The 15,495-nt window shown below is 37.3% G+C and overlaps 1 protein-coding gene across 1 annotated transcript in view; it reads right to left on the bottom strand.

The window, feature by feature from the left end:
• Nucleotides 1-15,015, bottom strand: part of ROS1 (ROS proto-oncogene 1, receptor tyrosine kinase) — a 73,728-nt gene extending 58,713 nt beyond the window's left edge. Inside the window, exons 1-12 of the mRNA XM_088162838.1 lie at nt 14,893-15,015; nt 13,129-13,182; nt 11,464-11,523; nt 10,770-10,796; nt 8,386-8,446; nt 7,647-7,795; nt 6,245-6,383; nt 5,571-5,772; nt 4,825-4,901; nt 2,347-2,469; nt 1,208-1,392; nt 17-114 (exon numbers count right to left, since the gene is read on the bottom strand). Coding sequence (XP_088018964.1) covers nt 17-114; nt 1,208-1,392; nt 2,347-2,469; nt 4,825-4,901; nt 5,571-5,772; nt 6,245-6,383; nt 7,647-7,795; nt 8,386-8,446; nt 10,770-10,796; nt 11,464-11,523; nt 13,129-13,182; nt 14,893-15,015 — 1,298 coding nt within the window. The remainder of the gene's footprint in view (nt 1-16; nt 115-1,207; nt 1,393-2,346; nt 2,470-4,824; nt 4,902-5,570; nt 5,773-6,244; nt 6,384-7,646; nt 7,796-8,385; nt 8,447-10,769; nt 10,797-11,463; nt 11,524-13,128; nt 13,183-14,892) is intronic.
• Between the last annotated feature and the right edge of the window lie 480 nt (nt 15,016-15,495).

Below are 15,495 nucleotides of genomic sequence, written 5' to 3'. Positions count from 1 at the left end.
AAAGGAGTTCACTTACCCATTATAGGGATCAGCTATAACTTTCCTAGGGGATGTCATGTAAAGAGGAGTGATGTCTTCAGCTACCGTGCAGTTCTCTAAATGGCAGACATGTATCTGGGGAATGAGAAGAAAAACAGGTGATGCATTCATAGGGTGTTTGCTAATGAGCAGACAAGCTGACCCGAAATTCCTTCAGGGGATTGAGAGAGTGAAACACCTCTCCCACAGTCCTAGGTCCTTCTGGGCTCCTGAGTGTTCAGTCAGCCAAGTATAACCCTTGGACACAAAGCCATGACAGCTTACCCTGAAGCTGTCAGTCATACCTCTAAGCTGGAGGGAAAATTGTGTACCCAACTTCCTATACTCAATTTGGAGGCAAATTGTAGTTTGAAAATGGTCTGGCAGGGAAGGGAAGTGCTTCTCTTATCCTGGAAGCAATACCTCGGAATTCAGAAATCTCTGCCGTCGATCTGTTCATCTACAGCTCATTTGTATCTTTTCATCACTACTGCTTTTCCTGCTCCCTGTTCCCTGTGCATTAAGTGAAAAATCAGACAGGGCAAGAGGATTAAAAAAAAATAAATCCCCTGCTAACCCTTATGGGCAAATTTCTAGTCCTTTGTACATTAGAGGATTATGTGAGTAAATGCAAATTCTGACCATTAGTGTCAGACTAATGTAATTAGTAGACTGATGTTTTATGAGTAGGAAATTCAGTGCAGGGTTGCCATCTCCATTTTTACTTTAACCTGAAGCATCTATAATCTGAGCTCTTGCCATTGTATGAAACATTTAACATATTTTGTCAATTACGACAGACAGTAAAATCACTATCTAGTTATCTGACCACCTTCCTGAGGCCGAGTAGGAAATGAACAGAGTAGATGGGTAACCAAGAGAAACAGTGTGCCTATACTGTGGATGAGGAGGGTGTGAAGTCAGCCTCAAAAACAAATTAAAACCAAAACAATTATGTCCTGTGGAGAAAAATAAGGCAAGGAGACAGAGTTCCGTGTAGGGTGCTTACTTTAAATATGACCTGATAGTCAAGCCTTTCTTCCCTTTACAATTACTAAATATGTGAATATTAATATTATATTAAAATATATTTTTGTAATTACATTTTGTGCATATATATCTACATAAGTCACATTTTCTCATATAAAATTAATCACGTAATGGTTCAAATTAAGCACTAAAGCATTACCTTTTCATTCATGACAAAGTATATCCTCTGGTAAAGCCAGTCTACTGAGATGGACACAATATTCCCCCGGCCAGCATAAAAGAGCAATAGGTCGGATACATCAGACATATTTGTAGCTCCTTTCACCCAGATAGAATTCCCTTCAGAAAAATAGACGACTTTCTGATAAATATTCACAGAAATTCCTAAAAATAGAAAGATATGTGCACACAGATAATATAAGAAAGGTTTTTCAGTTAATTTTTCTACTTGCCTTTAATATATGAGTTTTTCAGTCTGCAACTCATCATCATCATCATCAGAGAAAAGTTAACTGTTTTTTCTCCTCACTTCTAGTCTTCTTTCAGATAATAAGGAAACATTCCCATATGTAAGTGACATTATTATAGAGAATTGCCCTTCAGAAAGGTAATCAGACAAAGAGAGGACATGTAATATGCAAACTGACACTGATTGCCCCTCTACAGGTCAAACAGATGCAACTGGCATCTCCTCACAAAGCACCATTCCCTCTAGAATTCAAGCTTGAGATTATCTGCGCCATCTCTGCACTATCAAAGGCTATTTAGTCAGGGGCAACATTCTTTCTCTGGAGCCTTTGTGGGTCTGTGAAATTTGGTAGATAAACTCAGATTTCCACACTGTCACCAAGGACTAGAGTAGATAAGAAACATTGGCGTGGTGAGTAATTTGAGATAACATGGTTATCTGGTGACTTCAGCTATTAAGTGCCTCCTTAGTAAGCTAACACACTAGCACTACCTTTTAACACTTGACATTATTTTATTCAGAAGTTTGAACCACTTCATTTCCCCATATTCATGTTGAGAAAAAGTAGGTATTAATCATAGGGAAACATAGATTCATCTTACCTCAATTTAGATACCTACAATGTAAGAAATTAAGCAGCTGCCTAGATACAGTGAAGAAAGAGTTGCACTGGGGAGAACAATTTATCTCTTCCTAATGCCTGTCATTTCAAATACATCAAATCATGTCCTGAAAGTTCCTATTTCTCCTGATTGACTATAAAGGGAGAATAGATACTGTCTCAAGCTATGTGAGATGCATTCTTTCCTTGGTGTAAAGAGGTCTTAGTCACACTTGACAGAAAAGGAGAGAGTCCAATCTGATTTTACCTGTGATGTTGTGGTGTATATTACCATTTGGTAGGCACTGAGCAGCTTCGAGGAAATGTCCTGTGTATCTCTTCCTTAAAGATTCTTTTCTGGATAGGAAGAGCCATGCTGCTTTTTCCTTAACTAGGAAACAGAGAAATTCAGGATTTAGATGACTGCAGCATGGTGTTAACTCAGACACATCATTTGTAGACATGCATGTGCATGTGGACCCGAATGTGTGTATGTATGTCTGTACTGTATATTCTTACATTAGCAGCGACAGAAGACCAACTTAAACTCTTTGAGTGTTGAAAGTATATGGAGTTATTCACCATTACACTTGATTCTGGCTCCTCACACAGGGCGAGACTATGCCATGTGAATTTCACACCATCATTTCCTGCAACAATAGCCAGCTCCCTAGTGAGGGAATGTAAGCTGGAGCAAATGAAGCCCTATTGACTCAAGGAAATAAAGGCACTAAGACATCCATGTGACTTCAAGATCCAGCAGAAACAGGATATTTAACCCCTCTGGACCTCTTTGAAAACCCCAGTCAAACTAGAATTTTATCTCACAGAGCTGGAGAAAAGCAAGGCAAGTACATTTATGTCATGTTTTTTGTTGTAATGATTAGTGATTTATTAAAAAAACAAGTACTTATCACAGATAAAGATGATAATGGGATAATATAATCTGCTTCAAAGGTGATAAACTTACTAACTCTTTTTTTTCTTATAAAGTCACAGAATTTTAAGTGAGCAAGGATAGTTTTGGTCACATAAACTAACTTCATGCTTATAAAGCTCCAAGTAATTTACATCAAAACCTCTTCAGTAAATCCACACCTTCTGTCTGGGCAATGAGTAGCTCTGGGAAAGATAGCTTGCCTCACTTCTGAATCTCAGATCCTTGCTACCTTCATTTAAATGATGGAGTATTATTTTGAAAATTATTTTGGCTAATTTCCATCAGCAAATAATCCTTCACCTTTTTTTCTCCTCTCCATTTTAAGCAGCTGTCTGCAATCAGATATCATTTCCTCATATGGATATCACAAAACTGTGATCAAATGCTGTCTTAATTTATTCCCGGATAATCTGCATAGATTGAGCACCATGTATTTCTCACATGATGCACTGTGAGTAATTTCAATAATGATGACTTCGGAGCAGAGTACAAGAGGCCAATATTGCCTCTTCATCTCTTTTCAAGTAACATTTCTTGCAATCTGCAGCAGCAATCAGATTCTTGCCCTGACTCTTCTTGGGGCTCAGACCTACACAGCTCAGTGCCTGATGCAGTAACCCCATTTCTGGACATGATACATGAGGAAAAGCTGTTCCTGTTCACATTAGCACAGAGAGAAAGCACGTGCTTATGCAATTCAGTGGGAAACACTTATGAAATTTTATTCATTCATTTATTGAAATTTATTTATTGAAATTTTATGTGGTGACTAGTAAGGGTGAGTGGGGTGGTTCCACACCCCCATAAGGTGGGGGTTTGGGGGGCGATAGGGTTGGTTGGTTTGTTTGTTTGTTTTCTACCTTAAATTAATTGCTTGGCGATTGGATTGACATAGTGAACACAGTCAGGACTTTTTAAAAATTACACAAATGTTTATAACTCAGGGTCAGCCAACCCTAGAGCAGACCTCTGTGGAGTCGTCAAGTAAGGAAATATCAGTGTGTCTGAGCTAATACACACACAAACACACACAAAAAAGTAATATTTTAAAAAGTGCTAGAGAAGCAAGCTCAGTTTCTCTAACCAATAGCAGAAAATCAGCAATTTTGAGACAGTCTTGAAGTGTTTTCATAAAGCTGAAGCATTTCCAGGTGTTTAACAACTGAATCTTTTCATGAGAAGGGAAGTCTTGTACTTTCTTTCCTAAAAGAACATTTTGATAACATTGATTTTTATTTGTGTTCTATCTCAATGTGTATCTTTCTCTACCAATTAATTTATAATTCTGCAATTCTTTGAGTAATAGCTATAGTGCATCATTACCTTCAATATTAATTAGTTGATATAGTAAAATAAATACCTCCATGAAAGAGCAAAAAAAATTGGTATGATTTGACATATTTGGCTTGAGATAATTGAGAATTTTGGACAAAACAGTAAAAAAATACATAAAGTATTTCATACTAGAAGAAATACACTCATTTGACAGCTGTTAAAATCTCATCCAGCAAATAGAATCATGGTTTTTTTGGTCACCACCTCAGACCACTGTGGTGTTTTTTATTCATAATACAATTCAAATCTGGGCCTACCAGCTCCACAGGCTGTTCCCATGCTGTGCTGCCTTATCATGCCCACAGCAGAAGAACAGGACCCTCTCTGAGGTGCTGCTGACTCCTCCATGTACAACTCCTTGACATGCTCACAATCTAAATATTTGAGTCTTCTGCCAGGTAGGTGGCAGGCCAGGGAACGTGACTTTGTCCCCGGGAACAGACAGTGACAAGGACTCTGCTACTCTTGTACCTTTGGATGGTGGGGTTGTGATGTTGGCTTCGGCAGAGGGTCCAGCACCAACCTCATTTACTGCCACAATACTGAACCTGTGGTAACACCAAAGAGACAGGTTTTTGGTCGGCAGGTTTCTTGAGAAAGATTGCCTGAGAAACATTTTATCAAGCAGGGAAGCTGCTACAGAAGTGCTTGACTTCCAGACAATGCCCGTTTAAATATAACCCCTTGGGAAAATTTAGAACAAAAACTAAACCAACCAAAGTATTAACTGCCCAAAGGCAGAACAACAACACAATCTTCTAAATTTCAATTCAAAATAAGTTTTCAGACTCAGAAGAACAACTCAACTTCATTTCAAAGGAAGATCTGTATTTACCAGTACAAGCAGAATACATACCCTTTGCATTTAACAAAAACTGAGGAATTTTTCCAGAAGCTTAAAGAACTAGAGAAGACTGCTCTATCTTTCTCCTGCTATACTAAAAACATGCCACACAAGCCTAAAAAAATTTAAAACAGCAACTAAGAAAATATAGCCTATATCAAGTTGCTTTTCCTTCCTCACCATCTGACTTCTGCAAAAGCAGCCAGATTACCTGGGACAACTCTGTTACCTCAAGGAAGGTGTCCTTGCTTTTGGCAAGAATTTAAGTAAATAGCATAATTGTGCAGAAGTGGTATTAATGTATACTTGGTACTATTTGGGCAAGAAGTGTGACTTCATAGCTGGCCATGTTAGCTGTCTTTTCTTTTGGTACCTGTAAGTGGTGTTTGGGAAGGTGGAGTAGAACTGAAAACTGTGCCCCCTTGAGGCTCTCAACAATTCATGTTTCTCACTGGTCAGGAGCAAGTTATATCCAATAATCAATCCATTTGGAAAAAGTGGTGGAGACCAACTAACTTCAACAGTGTTTGGACTTGAACTCTGAATGTCTTTAATGACAGGAGCTGTTGCAGGAACTGCAAGACAGAAATATCTGACTCTAGTACTTGATTAAGACTTTTTTTTTTTTCATTTTTAAATGTATTTTTAGGTTTCATATCTGTTAATTCATTTATACACCAAAAAATATTATTAGGGACTGTTACATTTCAACAACATTTCAGGGTTTTTTTTAACATCCAGGAAAACAGGATTGTGTTTCAATCAAACACATGCATAATTACGTACAAAAGTATCCCATGTACCCTCATGATTTTGACCATGTACTTTTCTGTGCTGCTTTTAAAACCAAAAGCAGGGAGAAGCCGTAAATCTTCTAGGTCAAACAAAAAGAACCTATAGTTCTTTAGTTTGGTCTTCTGCAGATACTCAAGAGACAACATAGATTCTGAAGACTAGGCACCAATGTTTTCTGCCAAAGAAACAGCAATGAAACCCAAATATTTCTGTTAAGTCCTGAAAGATGGAATTAATAGTGCAATTCCTTACCTCCAAAAGCCTGTGTCCGGTAGCTGGGACTAGGTGGGGAATGGAGCTGCAGCTGAGATGTAATGATCCAAACTACTTGAAACACGTATTCTGTGAAGGCCTGAAGGTCTTTGACGGTATATGAAGTCTCAGATACTACCTAGATTAATGCACAAGCACAATTGGGCTCTTCCTCCCTCCAGCTGCAGCTACTATGTAGGATGTTATGAGGGCAAAAGAGGTCTCATACAACAACATACATATTTCAGGATAAAAAAGGGCAGCATCCCAAGTTTAATTAAGAGGAAATTCTCAAAGTTTTTTTCAGCACAGACTTTGATTTTCCATCTCTTCAGAACATTTTCTCTTCTCTTACTTCAGAACATGGCACCAAATCTCAACAATGAGCAGGTGGATCAAAGGATTTATGCAATATAATAGTAAATTTTAAGAAAAAAAATTTTAAAAAAAGCTAAAAAAGTACCATATTACAAGCAATGTATGTTAAACATATAACCACAGGTTTCAGATACAAAGGATCCTAGTTACACTGAAATATTTACTGTCTGAAGTAATTGCTCCCTATTATTTAATCAATGATTCATTCAGAATAACTTCCTGCTTAGCAAATTGTCTTTACCTTTGATTTGTGGCACCAACTTGTCATGCCCTGTAAATTGGTCCAATAGAGATGATGGCAAGATAACAAGTGTACAGATGACGCAAAAGAACAAATTATGAGAATAACTCCACTGAGTCAGAACAAAGGTCTTTCTAACCAAGTATTGTGCTTTGACAAGAACCAAAAAAAATTCTCAAGGGAAAGGTACAGGGAAAAAAAAAAAAAAGAAAAGAAAGCCTACAGCCATATTTCTCCTGAATATTCTCATTGGTATTTCACAAGAGCATGGCTCAACATGAAACAATGGGAATATTTGCATTTAGAACTCGATTTTTTCTTCCGCTAATTTTTCCAGTCACTTTTCAAACCTGATTTAGTAATTTTCACAATGTTAATATTCAGGAGTTTAAATTTAGCAATTTAACATCCACACATGCCAGGAAGCAGCTGAACATTTCAAATACTCATTCAGTGAGGAAATGAATTTTGCTAGTTTTGAACCTGTACCTCCAACCAAGGTCCCTGGTACCTGTGTTGGAGGAAATGGGGCATAAATAATCCACTGCTTCTCAGCTTCCCCATGCCACTCATGATTTTGAAAATCTCTTTCATGTACCTAACATATTATCCAATATCTTTCTAAAAAAACACCAAAAAACAAACAAACAAAAAAAAAAAAAAAACAAAAAACAAAACCACCAAAAAAATAAAAACCAAAACCAAAAAACCAACCAAACAAAAAACCCTAAGAGCAGAGAAGAGCCAATTTCCTTGCAAAGTAAAAGAAGTGTCCTCCCTTACCTCTGTGTACCTCCAGTCACCAGGGAGCTTGTTGAACTTCCACTGGATAACATATTTCACCCCAGAGATGTTAGCTGCCTTCCACCCTAGTGTGACACTGTGGTTTCCAATGACAGATGCAAATGGTGCACTAGGTTTGTTCAAGTAGTCTGAGGGGAAAATACAATATAACAGGAAGAAAAAATCTTTCATGGCAATCTCTGCATCTCAGAGGTAAAAAGCTTTTTCCTCACACATCTGAAAGCTGTGAAGCCCATAAAAACACATAAAAGAATATATTGAAAATGTTGAGTAACTTGCATGGCATTTTAAAGACAGTTTGCTACACCAGACAGAAATGGGCTGGGTTCAATGTGAGTTGTGACTACTACCCCATCCTTGTGTAAGTCCATTTTTATTTACAGTTACTTAGTAAAATTTTTATGAATAAAAACATAAAGAAGAGACTTGTGAAAAGATTTTCAAGGGGACTACTTCAATAACACTGTATTGGCCCAAGGTATCATCTTAAACAGTTGAGACTGGATTCAAAAAGTCTCATATCCATGAAAGGGAGGGAAAAATGTTTTACTCCAAGATAAACTTCAGTGTATTTGTTAAAACAAAAAAGAAGAGTGGTAGTTTTCTGATTAATGAAAATACTCAAGATATTCCTATTTTTTAAATAAATCCAGATCATAGAATAAAACTATGAATTTATCAGACTGTCAATCGGACACAGGACTCTATTCAGACTTACTTAGTGCTTCAACTCCATATGCATCCTCTGCACAGCTACAGCCAAACTTACAGGAAACTGTCTGTGTAGGGCACAGAACTCACTGGTTAGCTTTGTGTAAAGGCAAACTTCCTTCCAGAATCATGCAGACACATTTTAAATACATACAAATTCTGTGGACATTTTGCATATACACAAACCCTGTGGAAATAATTATATGAAATCTCAAAAGTAGCACTACCATGAACTCACTCCAAAGATTTTCTTGAGAGCCTTTTCATCAATTCACTGGGCCCTGAATTAAAGGTTTCCTCCTTACACACTGTCCCTTTGTGGAAAGAATGAACTAGTTTACATAGTTCATTACAGTTGGAAATAAACTTCAGTGATCACCATGGAGTCAGGAAGACAAAGTTTTTGACTAGTCAGTAATAAGTTCCACATGTTGCATTTCACATGTTGCTTCATCTATTACCTATGAATGAGGAAAATTCATACAGCAGCAAATTTTATAGTGATAATCAACCTTTAGATCATTCAGAAGCAATTCATTATGGCAAGTGAGGAAAGTTTTTAATTGCTCTTCCTATGATTTGAGGAAACACCCTTCCAGCACCCTATGAAAACTAGTAAGATGTTATTTCAGACACCACGGTTGCAACCCAGACACATTTGAAAACTTGCTTAGCTGTGTATTCTTACATATATAATGTCACATCTAGACGTTCAGTGCCAAGTGCAAGCACTTGTAATTTTTTTCCAATATTTTCATATTCAGAGAAATAAAATACTTTCAGGTAAATTATCTGCTAGCAGGTGAAAATTCAGGTATTAGCAGATATAAATTATCTGGTGTGCACTGGAGCTTTAATTTACAACCAATATTCCTTTGTTTTAAGGGGTAGTGTCCCCAGATTACATGCTGATTCATAGTGCTTTCTGCCTCATTTAACACAGGTGTTTCTGAACATTTGTTTTTCGTTATGTTATTCTTTCTTCTGATCTTTATCTGAACCTGAACCATAAATCCAATTTTTGCTTGAGGTAAGAGGTTTGCTAAATGTCCTAACCTTAAATTTTGAGGGAAATTTGCCAGCTGGTCTACTTGAAAACAATAAATCCTCGTATTTTCTCCATCCATCAGCAACATTCCTATATAAGCCACAGTCTGATGTCTTTTCTTGTGACTATTCCCATGAAATTCAGTGGCAAACCCCTGTTCCTAGGTGGAAGGAGAAATACTACCAGATTTCAGTCCCAAGGTGCATTCAGACAACAGTACTGAGCTAATGTCAAAGAAAAAATCCCACTCTTACTCCCACTCCTTTGCTCTGCAGGCTGAAATGACCTGATCCTCTGGATGCAGTGACACAGTGCATGCCTGACATATGGATAGTCAAGTCAGTCAGCTGATCCAGTGGAAAGATAATCCCAAAAAAGCCTTTGCAGAGTCAGCACATTTAAGTGACACATTGCATGACCAGACAGGCAAAAAGCCCCCAACACAAAAGCAACAAAACCCCTACACCCATTTTATGTTTCTACAAAAGCTATTTGGTTACTTCTTAGACTGTTCCTACACTCCAAAACCACCATTTAGTGCATTAGTAAACCTTTGTCATCATCACAATTTGATAGACTAAAAAACATTACCAAAAAAAAAAAAATTCTTCCACTCAAATGGAAGTGTTCTACTCAAGACTCTCTCCAACTCCTCCATCACCTCCTTGAAATGTTTTGCTTCCATCTGGGAACAGCCTTCATCTTGAGGTCTCAACAGTGCCAAACAAATCTTTCAATCATCTCATCCCCATCCTATCCTACCCTGCCCTCAGTGTTCATGCTAGAGGGCCCATCTCTTTACTAGCACTTTGTTGACCCATACTCATCACTGTGAACACCAGTCCATCCACAGCACTCCCCACTTGAGATCTCTTTCTGAAGGGCCACATGTTGCCCCTTACTTGCATTTTATTTCATTTAGATTCTATCCAGTCAAGAGTTTTGTCTCCTAGCTCCCACTCTTTGTTTCCACTTCTTGCTCAGCCTTAACAAGTATTCTCTCTGGATAGTCTTCAATGGAAATAATGAAGAATTGGATGAACAACACTCTTGTGAGAGTGTAGAACATGGTTTACATAGATCTGTCCTATTTCATAATACTGAGATTAGTCTGCTTTCTTTACAGCAATGTTCTTTGTCACACAGCAGTTTTTAATACAAACCTGTCCTTGGTCACCATGCTGAAAAGGTATGTAACTCATTCTTCAGCTTTAGGGAGTACAAAAGAATAAGATCTGAGTTGGTAAGTTTGTGTATCTACATTGTATTTCTTAGCACTGTGTGAACAGAGCAGTCACTGAAATAGTGATGTTTTTGTATTGCTCTGATGGCATTTAACTTACCTCACATGCTCTAGTATATGTCTCGTTCTGCCAAGAAACAAATTCATAGAATGTGGGGTTAGCATAAATATAATCACAGAGTATTTCAAACAGATAACATCAATTTATTAGAATTTCTTACAGTGAAAGTACATTACAAAACTTTATCACTGGCAAACAATGAAAGAAGGAAAACCCACACTTGAAAAAACAGAAAGTCAGCATTAGGGTGATGCTAAGGTTGAATGAAATTCAGCTGTTCAAGAGATGTAGAAAAATTAGAGGTTTAAAAGCTATCATGGTAATTGTCTCAGATCAATGCTAGTTCTCATCCACCTGGTTTAGCAAAAACAAGAAATAAATCTACTGAGGGCCATGTGCTTCATTTCCATCTGCATGCAACTCTGAAATAGCCCCAGTAGAGTAAAATCCTGAAAAGCACTAATGCATTCTCACTATCTAAAAATCTGTGTTGAGTTTAATGAACCATAAAATGCATATATTCTGACAAACTCAATGGAAAATTTTTATATCAGAGGCAACTTGCTTAACAAGAATTATTAATTCCCAAAACAGAATTTATAAGGAACTGGTAAAAAAAATATAGACTTCTTTTCATAGAAATACTGCTCTGATTGTATTTTGAGTGTCTGCCATTGGATAAGAAACTTGACAGGAGACAAGTGCTGTAAAGCCAAACTCAGGTAATACTCACACACTTCAGTGGACAGTCAGTTTGCACAGTTGCATTCCAAAACTGACATCCCTGTGTACACTGCAAAGACAGAGGATGGCTTTAAAAATGACTTTGAAAGCCGAATTCTAAAGGCAAGGGATACTCCTTTATTGCATTAGCAATATATTAAAGGTACATATGGGTATTATAAGTACTCAGATCCTACTGTAAGAGTTATGTTGTATAGTGCCCTTCTCAATGTAAAAACAAATATAAAGCAAGATAAATTCAGTGTTGTTCTGGGAATGAGTTAACTCAGCCGGCTATGGTGTGACCAGTGCTCCCTCCCTCCCAGCTTTATTTTATCACTGTGCAGAAGCAGCATACATGCAGTGTGCAGCACAGCAAAGCACAGAGGAAAGATGCTCAGCACAAGCCCTCCCACATGTGCTTGCCAATAGGCATTCAGTTTTCAGAGAAAAAATTAAATATTATATCATTCAGTTTTGATGTTGGACCTTTCTTGTTTATGCTGTCCCATCTAATTCTTAGTGGTTGAGAAGGTTTTTCTTTTTAAAGGGAAGATGGAACTACTTTAAAAGCAGAAGACTGATACTGAGTGTTTCAAAGCCTCATGAAAAATATAGTGAAGACTTGATAACACTGAGCAAAGATACTCAGTGACTTAAGCAGGTGAGTCAACCTTGCTATGTATTGTCATGACAACAGAGGCTTTTATGGTCCCAGCATCATAAACGGCTCAGCCTCACTAGATACCAGGTGCTTACATATTCATTAAAATGTGTTTCTTATCTAATACATGAACATCAGTTTCCTAGAAATAATGTCCATTTATCTGCCTCCTACTGGAAGTCCTGTTATGATCCTGAAGGTTTATCAAGAGTGGTCTCTGGTGGCCATATTCACTGAATGCTTCAATATTAAAAGTGACCTTTCCTTTGGGCATGTGCTGTTGACCTTGTTACATAACTTGCAAAAACCCTACTGTAGTCCTCTTTATATGTTTCTCAACTGGTTCCAGCCATTCTTATCATCCTGCATGCATATGTTTACATACTTTAATCTTTTTTTTTGCCAGTTAGCCTTTAAGCTCAATTCAGCAACTTCAGTGGAGCTGAAAAATTTTATTCTCCGTTATTTATCACCACCAGCTTGAATTGCATTTGCAATCTGAACTAGGAAATCAGCCAAAGTCCACCAAGAATGCTCCTATGGAAAGCTGGCATTAAGCCCCCATGACAGACACATGTAAGTGCTAGAGAACTCTAAATGTTCAACAATTAAAAGTTTTCTTACACTGAATCCCTGAGAAAACAAAATAAACTGCTTAACTCTACAGAAGTAACTGAATAGGACAGTCTTAATGATTTGCATGTTGGAGGCAGCACTGGTTTTGAATCCTTGTCCATTGTCTCAAAAATGAGAGGTTATGAACTTTGTAGATCACAAATGTGAACATAACTCACACCAGAGATCATCATCCTTGACACATTTTTTAAATAAAAAATATAGCCATGTCTCTAATAATTTGAACCAAATCTACCCACTCAACTTATGGCTTATGCTAGACAGGCAGCCGTGCACATTTTCCTGAAGTCTTTGAAAATATGATCATTGTATCCATTGTATTCAAACAGCAGGAACATAAAATGTCAGTAATTAACAAAGTAAACCATTACTCACCGCTCCAGTGATGTCGCTAACATTGCAAAGGTTAGTAATTCCAAGTTCTCCTTCCTATAGGAAAAGACATCATTTTTTAAAATAATCAAAATATTTATCCAGAATTCTTTGATTAAAACACATTAAATCATTGGCTTCTTGTAAACCAAATTTTCTTTGGCTGATGTTTCCTCATCTGGAGAAATTTATTGTTGACCCACCAGTAGCTTCTCACTTAAGACTAATTTCAGAGATACCATCAAACAAAGACATTGGCAGAATCAGTCGGTGTTAAATTATCTGAGGTAGGAATTTGGCTCTTACCTCCCCATTCTGATTCACTGAGCCAATAACAAACGCTTCACAATTATGTTGGGCTTAAATGACAAAGCCAAGTGGCTTTGACCTCTTGGGAGAGGAAAGACCTTCCTTCAAGCTAAATGCCTTTTGTCTGGCCGTTTTTTGAAGGAGTTCCACCCAGCCACATGGTGATCCCCACCATCCTTCCTCTCCTGCCAGAAGTGCTCTCCAATGAATGTGCCTGTTTTTCCACATCATTCAAAGCGTGCAAAACCTATCACTGTCACTGAAGTGCAAATGATTTGAGGATGCATACAACAACCTTAGAGAAGCTGAATAGCAGCTCTTAAAGTTTTGACCTGAAACCAGGTAAGAGCAGCTTTAATAAAACAATTCACAGGAAGAAATTTTCAGCACACTAGGTACACCGTGACAATAGTGAGAATCAAAGCTGTCACAAAAAAAAAAAAAAAAATCGAACACAACAAATAGACCAGAGAAGAAAAATAAGATTTACGACTCTCAAACTCGAAGATTACCTTTTTCACACCTGAATCAATACATTCACTGAACATAAATGTGATTTTCCTGTCTTTCAAAGCTGAAAGGAAGAGCAATTTATTTCTTATTCTGGATTAATTTAAACTCAAATCAAAGGATCCCCATTAAAGTTATCATTGCATGATAGGCTTCCACCAGGGAAGCCAATTAACTCTTTCACTGGTGCAAGAGCTCCAAATAGTTTTAAAGGAACTGTCAGGCAAGAGTATGAAATAAAATAGAGCAGGTGATAGTTCTCTGCAGCATGTTCCCACAATTAGCACCAACACAAAAAATGTCCTTTTTAAAAAGCAAAGATACACAGTGCTCTAAACCATATCAACATTGCTGGCAAGGAAGTGACTCCTGAAGGCAGAATAATTGTCTAGATTTCAAAGGTTTTGCTTATCTTTGTGTTGCATTCATAGAAGGAAAAATAATAAATTCTGGAAACTATTCAAAGGAATATTAAGAGTGTATAAAACTAAGGATTTGACCAGTAATTTTAATACTTACATAAATATCCACATTTTAAACCAGCTAATTTAAAAATTAAGTTGCAACTAAGTTCAGGATAGCTGTGTGTGTCAAGATTCCCAGAAAATTTCTTGTGACTTTACAGTTTTCCTTGATTATGTAAAGAAAAGCCCTGGACTAGACTGAAATAAATAAGTAAAGTGAATAAACTGAAAGAATAAAAATTTCTCTTCCCCATTCTCCAGGGTCTTTAGCATTTATAGTAATTGCATGAAGTCAGAGTAGAGGCATTTGCTCCTTACCAGACTCCACAAATTCAAATGTTAAACATTAATTCTCAAACTCTGTTAGTTTTAGTAAAACCCATTCTTTAGAGTAATTTTGGAAACTGATATGCAATATGAAGTTCTTACAGTGCTAACAACAATCTGTATTTCAAAAGGTTAGGTACAGGTTTTGAAAACTTACCAGGTTACTTGTACATAAGTTTTGGCAGTTCCTTGAGAAAGCACAGTGCGCTGCAGAAATCCATAGGCAGGAAAAAGCAATGAGCCTTTTTAGAGGGAAAACCCACAGGCGAGTGTTCCTCATAACTTAAACGATTTCATCTGTTCATCTCACTCTTCCCTTGACTTGGCCATACAAACTCCTTTTAGTCTAGGTGACCGAGGTGCAACTGTGACATTTCTGCGTGTCAGATCATTGAAATACTTCTTGAATCCTTGTTTGCACTCTGCTCCCTCAACTACTTCTCAGCTTCCTGGATCGCTTGTCTTGAACTTATGCAACCTCTATTTCATAGTTTCTTATTAAGCCACTGAGACAAAAGAGTTGACCAATGAAAGTCACTGTATCTTCTTACACAAATATCATTAACGTAAAAAGGAAACTAAGAGCAATGCTTTTAATCAGGTGCTTCGAGGCACATGGAAACAGGGAAACGGTGGGAAAAAAATGCCCTAATGTTAATTTTGACTAGGTTAAGCTATTTCTATATATTTGTACGTGACTGCAACTAAGAAAATTTGGTGCTGGTGGTGATGATTAAAAATTTTGTTAGAACACCACTGC

The sequence above is a fragment of the Sturnus vulgaris genome, chromosome 3 (assembly GCF_052056855.1).
Source record: "Sturnus vulgaris isolate bStuVul1 chromosome 3, bStuVul1.hap1, whole genome shotgun sequence".
Classification (NCBI taxonomy): Eukaryota; Metazoa; Chordata; class Aves; order Passeriformes; family Sturnidae; genus Sturnus; species Sturnus vulgaris.
The sequence above is the reverse complement of the archived record's forward strand: the minus strand, read 5'-3'. Positions and strand labels throughout refer to the sequence as shown.